Here is a 13982-nt window from a genome sequence, read left to right as displayed (position 1 = left end):
ACCTGATAAATGTATTTATTTCCGGGCATATAGAGTCCATGAAACATTCTAATTACTAGTGGGATATTCACTCCTGGCCAGCAGGAGGCGGCAAAGAGCACCCCAGCAAAGCTGTTAAGTATCACTTCCCTTATCCATAACCCCCAGTCATTTGGCCGAAGGGAACGGAAAAAGAAGTAACACAAGGATATAGAGGTGCCTGAGGATTGTACAAAAAAACTGTTCTCTGAATTTAAACAAGGGTGGGTCGTGGACTCTCTATGCCAGGAAATAAATAAATTTATAAGGTAAGCATAAATTTTGTTTTCTTTCCTATGGCATAGTCCACAAATCATTCTAATTACTAGTGGGATACAATACCCAAGCTAGAGGACACAGAATGAATAGGGAGGGAAAATAAGACAGGCAGACCTAAACTGAAGGCACCACCGGTTAAAGAACCTTTCTCCCAAAAGAAACCTCAGCTGAGGCAAAAGTATCAAATTTGTAGAATTTGGAAAAAGTATGTAAAGAGGACCAAGTGGCCGCCTTACAGATTTGCTCCACAGAAGCTTCATTTTTGAAAGCCCATGAACTTGAAACAGCTCTAATGGAATGAGCCGTAATTATCTCAGGAGGCTGCTGTCCAGCTGTCTCATAAGCTAGCCGGATAACACTTTTTAACCAGAGAGAAAGAGCGGTAGAAATGGCCTTCTGACCCCCTAGTTGCTTGAAGGTAAAATTTAAGAGCACGCACAACATCCAAGTTATGCAAAATACGTTCCTTCTGGGAAGAAGAAACAACAATTTCCTGATTAATATTGCGATCCGACAATACCTTAGGGAGAAACCCTAGCTTAGTACGAAGGACCGCCTTACCAGCATGAAAAATAAGGTAAGGGGAATCACACTGCAGAGCCGAAAGTTTGGAAACTCTGCGAGCAGAAGATATAGCAAGAATAAGCAAAACCTTCCAAGATGGAAACTTAATACTAACAGAATGCATCGGCTCAAATGGAGCCTGCTGCAAAACTCTAAGAACAAGGTTAAAACTCCATATAGGAGCAACAGATTTAAACACAGGCCTGATTCTGACCAAGGCCTGAACCAAAGACTTAACATCTGGCAGAACTGCCCGACGTTTATATAGAAGAATAGACAGAGCAGAAATCTGACCCTTCAAAGTACTGACCGACAAACCCATTTCCAGGCCCTCCTGAAGAAAAGCCAAAATTTGAGGAACCCTTACTTTGTTACAAGAAAAACCTTTTGAATCACAACAATGAAGGTATTTACACCATACCCTATGGTAAATTCTGTGAGTAACCGGTTTACTAACCTGAAGCATAGTATCTATGACTTTCTCAGAGAAGCCATGTCTAGCCAAACTCAATCTCCAAGCAGTCAGCTTCAGAGAAACAAGATTAACAAGATTTGGATGAAGAAAGGTAGCCTGAAGTAGAAGGTCCTGCCTGAAAGGTAGCCTCCACGGCAGAAAAGATGACATTGTCACCAGATCCGCGAACCAGATCCTGCGAGGCCATGCAGGAGCTATTAGAATTACCGATGCTTTCTCCTGTTGAAATCGATATGCCAGAGAGAAGATCCAAGGAAGAAGAAGAAGATATGCCAGAGAGAAGATCCGCTAGTGCATCTACCAGAATGGCTTGAGGATCTCTTGACCTTGAACTGTACTTTGGAAGCTTGGCGTTTTGACGAGATGCCATCAGATCCAACTCCAGAACCCCCCACCTGAGCGTTATCATTGTGAAAACTTCTGGGTGGAAAGCCCACTTTCCGGGATGAAAAGTCTGCCTGCTTAGAAAATCAGCCTCCCAGTTGTCCACCCCTGGTAAGTGGATGGCAGAGAGAAGGCAATTGTGAGACTCAGAGTTCCTCCCTGCTGATTGAGGTAGGCCACCGATGTAATGTTTTCTGACTGAAATCTGATAAATCGGACCAAAGTTAGTTGAGGCCAAGATATTAAAGCATAGAAAATTGCTCTCAACTCCAAGATGTTAATTGGAAGAGACAACTCCTCTGGAGTCCACAGACCCTGTGTCTTTAAGAGACCCCAAACTGCTCCCCAGCCTAACAGGCTGGCATCCGTGGTCACAATCACCCAGGAAGGCCTCAGGAAGCCTTTCCCCCCGAGACAGATGGTCCTGTGAAACCCACCATGAGAGTGAGACTCTTGTTGGGGAATCCAAATTTATCTTCTGGGAGTGATCTGAGTGGTCCCCGTTCCATTGACTGAGCATGCATAGCTGCAGAGGTCTCAGATGGAACCGAGCAAAAGGAATAATGTCCATGAAGGCAAACATCAGTCCAATCACCTCGATGCATTGAGCCACAGATGGACGAATAGCAGACTGGAGAGACAGGCAAGAAACATGAAGCTTGGATTGTCTGATGTCTGTCAGAAAAATCTTAATGGACAGAGAATCTATGATTGTTCCCAATAAACAAACCCTTGTATCTGGAACAAGGGAACTCTTTCCCAGATTCACTTTCCACCCGTGGGAACGTAGAATAGACCACAACATCTCGGTATGAGATCTTGCTAGATGAAAAGATGGCACTTGAACTAGAATGTTGTCTAAATAAGGCACCACAGCAATACCCTGGGACCTCACTACTACCAGAAGAGCCCCCAGAACCTTTGTAAAAATTATGGGAGCTGTAGCGAGGCCAAAAGGAAGGGCAACAAACTGGAAATTTTTGTCCAGGAAGGCAAACCTTAGATACTGGTAATGATTCTTGTGAATAGGAACATGAAAATACGCGTCCTTCAGATCTATGGTTGTCATGATCTGACCCTTTTGGACCAAGGGAAGAATAGAACGGATGGTCTCCATCTTGAAGGACGGAACCCTGAGAAATTGATAGAGACACTTTAAGTCCAGAATGGGCCGAAAAGTGCCCTCCTTCTTAGGAACTACAAATAGATTTGAATAGAATCCTAGACCCTGTTCCTCTAGAGGAACTGGAACAATCACTCCCAGGGATGATAGATCCTTTACACAGTTTAAGAAGGCCTCTCTCTTTATCTGATTTGCAGATAACCTTGGCAGGTGGAACCTGCCCCTGGGAGGACAAGATTTGAATCCTATTCTGTAACTGTGGGATACTATATCTATGGCCCAAGGATCTGGAACATCGCGAATCCAAGCCTGCTGAAAAAAAGAAAGCTTCCCCCAACTTGATTCACTACAGGATTGGGGGCGACCCCTTCATGTTGATTTAGAATCAACGTAAGGCTTCTTAGCTTGCTTCCCCCTATTCCAAGGCTGACCGGATGTCCAAGAAGACTTGGATTTCTCCAACGAGGAAGACTTCTGTCTATTCTTTTTATCCTGAGGTAGGAAAGAACCCTTTCCACCGGAAATGTCAGAAATAATTTCTTCCAGACCTGGTCCAAACAAGGTTTTACCCTTATAAGGCAGAGATAAAAGCTTGGATTTGCATGTAACATCTGCAGGTCAATATCTTAACCAGAGAACTCTGCAAGCTAAAACAGTAAAACCAGAAATCTTAGACACCCAACCTAAGAACTTTCATGTTGGCATCACAAATAAAGGTATTGGCTAGCTTGAGACTCTTGATCCCGTCTTTGATCTCCTCTATAGAAGTCTCTTCTAGGATAAGATTAGATAAATCATTGCACCAATAAGATGTTGCCCCCGCAACTGTAGTAATACTAGCAACAAGTTGCCACTGTAATCCCTGATGAATGTACATCTTCTTCTCATCAAGCTTCTTATCCATGGGATCCTTGAAAGAACAACTATCTTCAATAGGAATATTAGTTCTCTTAGCCAGAGATAGCCTAGAGATAGCTCCCTCTACCAGAGCGCCACGAGTCACGAATAGTCAGCAACAGGAAATCTCTTTTTTAAAACGGGGACGGGGAAAACGGAATCCCTGGTTTATCCCATTCCTGAGTTATATCCGCCATATGGTCTGGAACTGGAAATAATTCCACAGATGAGGGTTCATCATATACCCTATTAAGTTTACTAGACCTCTTTGGATTCTCCGCAACAGATTTGGATTCTTCTAAAGTAGCAAGAACCTCCTTCAAAATAACTCAAAGGTGTTCTAACTTAAATCTGAAATGAATCTCCTCTGAATCTGCAGAATTTGTTACTACAGTATCAGAATCTGACAATTCCCCCTTAGAAGCCACTGAAGAATCATCCTCCTCAGATAATTGAGACAAACTGACTAACGTAGCTTTAGCGAAGTCAGCCTTACTAACATCAATATCTTTAGATTTCCTCTTTAGTTTACCAGAAACCTTTAGAAAAGCTGATAAAGCTGCAGAAACAGCAGAAGTAATCTGCGCAGCGAAATCCCCTGGTAAAAAAACACCCCCAGGACGTTGAGAGGAACCGCAGAAAACTGCATGTGAAACTTGTGAAGCTTGAGGGGAAAGCTAAGGCAGGAGGCTCAGGGAGAGACATCTTATCTTTAAACTTTAAAGTTTTATTTAAACATGAAGAGCAAAACTGTACAGGAGGAATTATCTTAGCCTTTAAACACAATAAGCTTTTTTTAAATGAATCAACTTCAGCATTAGTGTCCATAATTGGGTATCAGTTCACAATTAAAAAAAATTAAATGCCAAATTAAGTTTATTTATATGAAGAAACAAAACATAAATAAGCACTTAAAACCCTCAGCTCTGCTGAGGTCTTAACCCTGCAGAACTATTCCACTAGCCCCAAAAAACAGACACACCGATAGCAAAAAACACCTCCTTGTTACCAGAACAGCCCAAATCCACTTGCCACTGTAGAAAGAAAAAAATGCAGCCTCTACACTCGCCGTGGCAAACTCCGATCTGAACAGAGAAGCCAAAAACCGGAAGTGCAGAGGAGCGGTCACGTGACCGCAATACATTTTTTTATTTTTAAATTGCGCCAAACAAAAACAGCACAAAAACAAACAGCAGCACAGCGCAGTGATTGGGCCAATAAGCTGAGCTTAAAAGTTATTGCAACAAGTAAGAAATAAAACAAACATCTGTAAAACACTTAATACACTCTCCCATCTCTAAGCACCCAATAAAAAATGATGCCTCTTTTCACATAAAAGCAGTGTCCCTAAAACAGATTTAAATACTTTCTACAAGGATTTAACCCCTATAGTGCCAGTACCTTCAAAGGAGCTGTTTTCTGAGGTGTGGCAGCTTCACCATATCTACCAGGGACCTATAGAAAAGAAAGAACAGAGTAACCAACTCTGGTTTTCTATAATAGGGGTAGCAATAATGTTAGAAGTTTAAGCAAAGACTACCACAACGTCTTCTAACTTCTATTACTCTTACAAAAGAGATTGACATGGACACAGCAAAGCCCCAATCCTTGCTTGCAGGGAAAAGTACCCATTAAAAGGATTAAAATCTTCAGACACCATCTTCCCCATCCTCCCGTGATCAAGGCAAAGACAATGACTGGGGGTTATGGGTAAGGGAAGTAATACTTAAAAGCTTTGCTGGGGTGCTCTTTGCTGCCTTCTGCTGGCCAGGAGTGAATATCCCACTAGTAATTAGAATGTTTTGCGGACTCTCTATGCCATAGGAAAGAAAACAAAACTCCACCCTACATGAAATGATAGACGTATCATTTTGTTGCACATTAACACATTCAAACACATCCAAATTATACAAAGTGGGCTGTATGTATGTCTGTATATCAGTCTTTTTGGTAATAGAATGCACCCTAAAGGCTTAAAGGGACAGTCAAGTGCAAAAAAAACTTTCATGTTTTAAATAGTGCATGCAATTTTAAACAACTTCCCAATTTACTTTTATCACCAATTTTGCTTTGTTCTCTTGGTATTCTTAGTTGAAAGCTAAAACTAGGAGGTTCATGTGCTAATTTCTTAGACCTTGAAGACTGCCTCTAATCTGAATACATTTTGACCACTAGAGGGCATTAGTTCACATGTTTCATATGGATAACATTGAGCTCATGCACGTAAAGTGACCTAGGAATGAGCACTGATTGGCTAAACTGCATGTCTGTCAAAAGAACTGAAATAAGGGGGCAGTCAGCAGAAGCTTAGATACAAGATAATTACAGAGGTAAAACGTGTATTATTATAACAGTGTTAGTTATGCAAAACTGGGGAATGGGTAATAAAGGGATTATCTTTCTTTTTAAACAACAAAAATTCTGGTGTTGACTGTCCTTTTAACAAATCTTGCCCTTCTCCAATTGACATGAGGCAGAAAACCCTCTAGTACTTGAATTAAATGTGAGTGAGTTTTAAAAATTTATTTATTGGTAAGTTTAAAGGGACAGTCTAGTCCAAAATAAATTTTCATGATTCAGATAGAGAATGTCATTTTAAACAATTTTCCAATTTACTTTTATTACCAATTTTGCTTTGTTCTCTTTGTATTCTTAGTTGAAAGCTAAACCTAGGAGGTGCATATGCTAATTTCTAAGCCCTTAAAGGCCGCCTCTTCTCTCAGGGCATTTTGACCATTTTTTCACCACTAGAGGGTGTCAGTTCATGTGTGTCATATAGATAACACTGTGCTCACGCACGTGGAGTTCAGGTGAGCCAGCTCTGATTTTCTTAAATGGATGTCTGTCAAAAGAACTGAAATAAGGGGGCAGTTTGCAGAGGCTTACATACAAGGTAATCAAAGAGGTAAAAAGTGTATTTATATAACTGTGTTGGTTGTGAAAAACTAGGGAATGGGTAATAAAGGTATTATCTATCTTTTTAAACAATACAAATTCTGGTGTAGACTGTCCCTTTAAATCTTGTTCTGTTTACTTGTGTAGTAGAGGGAGTGATGGGGTACTATGTGAGTTAAACATTAGTTTGTGTTGTCCAAAAACCAAAACAAGGTTGAAGCCAATACCTAAAGTAGCAGTCATGTGGATTTTCTTTTCTTTTTACAGGTCTGGTGGGCAGTTATCTCAGGGTTCAAGTTTATCTGTCAACACCAATCAAAACCTTAACATTAAGTCAGAGCCTATCTCGCCACCTCGTGACAGAGTCACTCCTTCTGGATTCTCCCAACACCAACCCCGTCTGGAAATGGGCCGATCGCCTGTTGATAGCCTCAGCAGCTCCAGCAGCTCATATGATGGTAGTGACAGAGAAGACGCCAGGAGCGATTTCCACTCCCCTGCTGGGTTTGGAAGACCTCCTAACTCTGAGGACAGAGACAGTCCTTCTATGAAACGCATGCGCATGGATGCCTGGGTTACATAAATCCCTTCACAGCAAGGAGCCCCTAACATATCTGAAAAACTCTTAAAACAAGGATGCAGAACCATTGTGTGTGTTCATATAAATGTATATGCCACATGCCCAAAAATAAATTTGTTGTGTGTGTGCTCGTGTCATACACAAAGTCATCAGGTACCTGCTGCAATGAAGGAATACAAACCTACAACTTTTTGCAGATATGTGGCGCTTATATGGACTATTTAATAACTATTTTGGAGAAGAACATCCATCTGTGTAATTCTATCACAAACTCAATGAAACTTCAAAGACTAAAGGGATGTTTCTTTTACATACAGAGTGGCAATACTAACCTGTTAAGCATCTACAGTCTTGTAAAACACTTTGTTTGAAAGAGTTAGACTTGGTTTTGTAACCAAAATAGAAACATTTAAGCAGGAAACTAGAAAAGCAATACTGTACATGATATTTTATTTAATGTAACCGACATGTTAAGGGCTGAAGCCACAAGACCTATTTTTTGCACGTACCACTTAATTATGGTATTTCAGGTCAGGAAAGAAAAAGGCATGAGATTTAAATCAAAGATCTATAAGCCTAGAGAAAAGGCAATAAAAAGTAATATATTAACTTATAACTGGGATATGTTCGAGAGAGAGTTTCTTTTTACATTCATAAGTTTAAAAAATGAATAGAGAAATGATTATAGCTTGTGTATATTTTATATTATGGAAAATACCGATATGGATTGATAACTATATATAAAGTTATATACTTTTGAACACAATCTGCTATGAATTATTTATATAAACCAAAGCTGTATGTTTTAGCTTTTTTGTAGTCTATAGATTTATCCTGTTACACCTGATTTTTTTATATTTTTTTTATTTTTTTTTTGCTTTGAAAGTAAAAAAAAAAAAAAAAAATGCAACATCTTCAGAAAGAGAAAACAAAGCCATGATACTATCACACTTGTAAATTAAACTTTGAGCCAAACTCTTATTTTATGTATATAGCATCTAAATATTTCACCACAAGGTGTACGTAGCTGTGTATTTTATGTTTCTATCTATCAATTTCTATATAGTTATTTTGTGGATTGATGCCAACTTGAAACTATAAGGGCAATATCCTTACAAAGTAGAAGAGTATTCAATGTGTAATATGTACAATTTTGTCAAATATGCTGTATTCTCTTTGGGTATCAATTGCCTAGTACCGTTACTAAAAGACTTTATTTCTGGAGTGTTGTATAAAATAGTTTTGTTACGTTGTATTTACAGTAAAGTGTTTTAATCTACATTTTAAACACTTATGTTTCCTGCACAGCAAAGTGGCAAAAAACAATCATTGCAGAAAGATCTTAAAGTATAATCATTGCAGGTTGCTTTTTGTTACAAGTATACAAAGAAAACAAAATGTTTTTTGTTAACAAAAAACTAAATGCATTCAATGTTTTTTTTTTATGAATATATAGGATAAATCCCCCTTACAATATTTGCTTAATATAATGGTACTCAAAAGGTAAATACTGGTCTGTAGCTATGGATTAAAAAGTTGTTCTAGTAGTACTGAAAGGTAGATCTCAATATTAAGTGATTGGTTTATCTGCAGTTGGTGATATTGGTGGTTCTAAAACTTTAAATTTGGGGGGTTGACAAAGGTGGTAAAAAAAAGCTGAAATACACAGCACACATAATATATGGAGCCACTTGGCAGAGCATGGGCTGCTCTTCACAGCTAAAAGGGGATGCTACATTGAGATGGTTAAACACAGTATTAGGCAGACTATAGTGCAAGCACAAAATTCTGTACCCTGTTAGAGCACTTTCTTTATACATGTGTATGTCCCTTTAAAGGGACATTAAACACAAAATACATGCTAGGTCGAATGATGCATTCAAAGAAAAAGATTAGTATGAGAATAACATGTAGATATATTGTTTTTAAAGTTTCATCAGCTATTTAAATATTGACAAAATAAGTGTAAATTTTTAGTGTCTATAAAATAATGGGAGCTGCCATGTTGTAACTTAGGTTACCTTCTCTGCTGTGGCCAATTAGGGACAGTTATAAATATGTCCACTTTGGGGGGGTGGGTTACAGCCCTATTAGTTGAGGTCACATACTATTTGCATTTTCTGGCCATTTTGTTCCTTTGTGGTTTCTGTTACTGGTAATCTTTCCCAGAATCAATAAGGAATGTACTGGCTTCTTTATAGTTCTTTCACCTACTTCCTAGGTATGAAAAGGGGTTAGGCTTGGATATTTAAATACATTGGGGGAAAAAAAACATTTTAATGTTGCTTTTGTTTAAACCACCTTTGTTTAGGAAAGACTATTATAAAACACCTCAAATCTATAATAGAATCCACTGATAACTAGTATAGAAGATGGAAAAAATCTAAACCATATCCTTTTGCTTAAAAATTCTTCTAAAATGTATACTTTACCCTATAATAAGAATGATATTTTCTTCTTTACTTCCAAATCACAGTGATTTTAGTCTGTTCGAACTAAAATTAATTTAGATTTTAGTATCTTTATGATTACAGAAGCAATAAAAATAGAATATATTAAGTAGAAGTAAACCAGATTTGTAATTTTTGGATACTAGTAATAGTAAAGTGTCTCACAATATAGGCCTCATTCATATAAATAAATACCCAGCATTACTTGCTGCTTTTATACTAGGCTTGTCAGAAGCTGTCTAATTATTACATATGAGGAAGCATCCACAAATATATAGTCGTGACTAAAAACAATTTGCTTAAAATATCTTTTTTTCTTTAACCTTTTAATGCCGTTATGCCGTTCTATTCCGTCATAATTACACTGGGCATTAGAGCCGTTATGACGGAATAGAACGTCGTAGCCAACGGCTCTCCTGAAGCCTTCTGTGCTTCCAGGATTTGATCGCGGTCTGGAGTGCGTTCCTAGGGTTGTACGCCATACAATAATTTAAATCTTGCGATCGTGTGGTTTCAATTTGTCTACATCGGAACAGTTGTTCCGATGTAGACACTTTAGCCCAGTCACGGAAGGGTTAAAAGGTCTGTACATTTACTTTTGCCACCTTACTGTGCATGAATTAAAGCTAACAACCCCCTGGTAAATGGGGTTACTGTAATTTGTGGTTTCCCTGTTAGCGTAAATATACACAGTAACATATTCCCCTTTACTGTTTATTATCTTGTGTGCCTTAAGAAAAAAATGGCTATGCTGACTGTATTTTAGGCTTCTATGCAGATGATCCTGATCCAGACAATATATGAACATTTTGCTGCCAGCATTCTTAAATATATGGTTTTATACTGACTATTTTCAAATTCATAGAGCCCAGAAAAAATGTGTGGTGGTAGTTCTATGGAGATCAGCTTTTGTTTGTGTATCATTATATACAGGTAGATTCCATGGAACTTTATCTACATTTTTGCTGATAGAAAGGACATGTGCACTTGGCAATAGATTTACCATTAGATATTTTGTACCCCTCATTCTCCTATAGGTTCATTTCTTTATATCCTTAGGTGTTTACAGAAAGAAGGGGTGCACTGCATTGTACTGTTGTAACTGATGTGTTATCAGAGGAGATTACATTTCTTTTTATATAGCTTTATTTGAAAAGTGAAAGTGTTGATGTAATTGTTTTTAATATTTTTTTCAATTCTCAGGACTCCAAAAAATTGAATAGTATAACTAAATGTGGACGGTGTAATAACCCTCCTAAAATACTGACTGTTATTTACAAAAGAATAAATATTCTTTTTTGTTTTTTTAAAGCAATTCACTATGTCAAACATTTCAAATGAAATTCAATGATTAATGTCTGCACACAAGAAATATATAGTAAACATGAAACCATACAAACTGACAAATCTTGCCATGGAGCAGGAAAATGGTTAACGTGCAAATACTAGACTTTTCTACATGATAGCCATGAATGCAAAACATTTCTTGCTATGTTTAGTTTGCTTTATATGCCAACTACACTATTTGCTTCATGTAAATTGCATTTTAAGATGTTTATTTGGCAGCATTTGACTTTACACAATGCTGTTTGCCGAAGATTAACAAATTTGCGGCAAAAGCTGGACTTTGTCGCAGTCGCAGAAATTACCTTTAGCGTGAAGGGGAATAAAAAAAAAAAAAAAAGTTTAAAAAAAAAGTGTTAAATACCTTCTTGGATGTTTTTATCTTTATTACATAATTTATATTCTTGTGACTTTCTGTTGAATGGTAAAGAAAATACTATAGATTGTAAAATATTTGTAACTGCATTCACTGAAGTAAAGATATTGGCTTTTACCGTGCACACCATTATGAATTGTGTCATAATTGCAGATTGTTTTGAACTTTTCCTCCCTCCGAGATGCATCCTGGTTTAACCTTTTAAAGCCGTTATGCCGTTCCATTCCGTCATAATTAGACTGGGCTTTAAAGCCGTTATGACGGAATGGAACGTCATAACTAACGGCTGTCCTGAAGCCTTCTGTGCTTCAGGGATTTAATCGCGGTCTGGAGGGCGTTCCTAGGATTGTAGGGACGCCCCCCAGATGCGATCCAATAATTGAAATCTCGCGATCGTATGCACGATCGCGTAGTTTCAATTTGTCTACATCGGAACAGTTGTTCCGATGTAGGCACTTTTACCCTGTCACGAAAGGGTTAAAAGAATATTGTACTCCCAATTTTATTTGTTCCGTCTAAAACAAGTGTTTTAAAATGTATAACTTTTTTGCTCTTAAATGGATGTGAAACCAAAATTTGTTCTTTCATGATTGAGATAGAGCTTACAATTTTAAACAACTCTCACATTTTCTTAATTCTTATGGTATACTTTGTTGAAGGAGGAGCAGCAATGCACTACTGGGAGCTAGCTGAATATATTGGGTGAGCCAATGACAATAGGCATATAGGTGCAGCCAGCAATCGGCTTTCCAGATGTTGACCAGGCTTTCTATTTTGTGACAGAAGAAATGCAGGAATTGTAAGCATTTTGCAGCAGCTCACACACTTGCTGATTTTTTTTTCTCTCTCCCTCTGCTTGCTTAGTCTAGCCCTTTCCTCTAGTCCTTTCCTTAAAGGAATAGTCTAGTCAAAATTAAACTTTCATGATTCGGATAGAGCATGCAATTTTATGCACATTTCTAAATTTACTCATATTATACATTTTGGTTCGTTCTCTTGATATCTTTATCTAAAAAAAAACAACAATGTATGCATAGGTGCCGGCCCATTTTTGGTAAAGCTACCCAGGTGCTAATGTAGCCACCAATTATCAACTGCTACCCAGGTGCAGAAGCAAAAATGGACCGGCTCCTAGGCTTACATTCAAATAAGGATACCAAGAGAAATTGAGTTATGGAGACAGACATTACCAATTTGGATCCTGTTTTGGGGGAAACTTTAAAAAAAAAAAAAGTTCAACTAAGACTAAACACCTTTACTGTAGCTTATGAAGAAGAAACGTTACCTTCAGAAATCTAATACAAACTTTGCATTTCTATGTTCATAGGCAATTCTGATCAATTCTACCCTGTAATTTGCCCTCTACTAGTTCTTTTAGTGCAGCCCCCATAACTAACAGTATCAACAGATGCTCAGTAACATAATTTAAGTTTTCAGTCTTTGATTTTCTATTTACTGCTGTGACAGCTTTTCAAAGAATACAATAACAAGTACTAAAAATAAAAGCACAACATATAGCATAATGTAAGAAACAAGAGAGCCAATGAAAACAAAACACTGTAAAGGAGCTGCTGAAACCAGCCAATGGGCTTGTGCATAGTGTACATAAACTAGCCATAGTGTCCCAATTCCTCCTCTTTCTTTTTGCTGCTTGACAGATAAGAAGCATATGTAAGTCCTTATAAATGGTGTTGATTTTTAATTTATTTCCAATAATTTTCCTATCACTTTTTACTTCTTTTTTTTAATCTAAATTCTGTTATTATTTTTATCTTTCCTCTTATTCATATTTTCACTTACATTTTTAACAGCTTTCTTGTCATCTAGTTGTTTCCTTACATCTCTGCTCTCTGATGTTATTTTTGGGGGGGGGGGGGTGACTTCCCTTCCTTTTTCATAATTTTTTTCAGCACCACACCATCATCTTGTTTTCACAGAACACCTTTTTTTTTTTTTTTTTTAAGCATTTTGTCGCTTTTTTTTATCTATTGTCCAGTAAGTTTTTTTACTCTTGTATTTTCCCCTTACCTGCCATTTCTTTCATGTAATTAGGAAGAGTCCATGAGCTAGTGACGTATGGGATATACATTCCTACCAGGAGGGGCAAAGTTTCCCAAACCTTAAAATGCCTATAAATACGCCCCTCACCACACCCGCAATTCAGTTTTACAAACTTTGCCTCCCGTGGAGGTGGTGAAGTAAGTTTGTGCTAGATTCTACGTTGATATGCGCTTCGCAACAGGTTGAAGCCCGGTTTTCCTCTCAGAGTGCAGCGAATGTCAGAGGGATGTGAAGAGAGTATTGCCTATTTGAATACAATGATCTACCTCTAGGGGATCTATTTCATAGGTTCTCTGATATCGGTCGTAGAGATTTCTTCTCCTACCTCCCTTTTCAGATCGACGATATACTCTTATATACCATTTTCTCTACTGATTCTCGTTTCAGTACTGGTTTGGCTATCTACTATATGTAGATGAGTGTCCTGGGGTAAGTAAGTCTTATTTTTTGTTACACTCTAAGCTATGGTTGGGCACTTTATATGTAAAGTTCTAAATATATGTCTTTAAACTTATATTTGCCATGATTCAGGATAA

The 13982-nt window shown here is 37.8% G+C and overlaps 1 protein-coding gene across 9 annotated transcripts in view; it reads left to right on the top strand.

The window, feature by feature from the left end:
• Positions 1-11509, top strand: part of MEF2A (myocyte enhancer factor 2A) — a 530557-nt gene extending 519048 nt beyond the window's left edge. For all 9 annotated transcript variants that reach the window (XM_053717613.1, XM_053717606.1, XM_053717612.1 and 6 more), the window contains one exon: positions 6903-11509. In XM_053717613.1, coding sequence (XP_053573588.1) covers positions 6903-7218 — 316 coding nt within the window. In that variant the 3' untranslated portion in view covers positions 7219-11509. The remainder of the gene's footprint in view (positions 1-6902) is intronic.
• The last annotated feature ends 2473 nt before the right edge of the window (positions 11510-13982 follow it).

Source organism: Bombina bombina, chromosome 6 (assembly GCF_027579735.1).
Source record: "Bombina bombina isolate aBomBom1 chromosome 6, aBomBom1.pri, whole genome shotgun sequence".
In the NCBI taxonomy this organism is placed as follows: Eukaryota; Metazoa; Chordata; class Amphibia; order Anura; family Bombinatoridae; genus Bombina; species Bombina bombina.
Note: the sequence above shows the minus strand (reverse complement) of the source record. Positions and strands in the feature narration are given on the sequence as shown.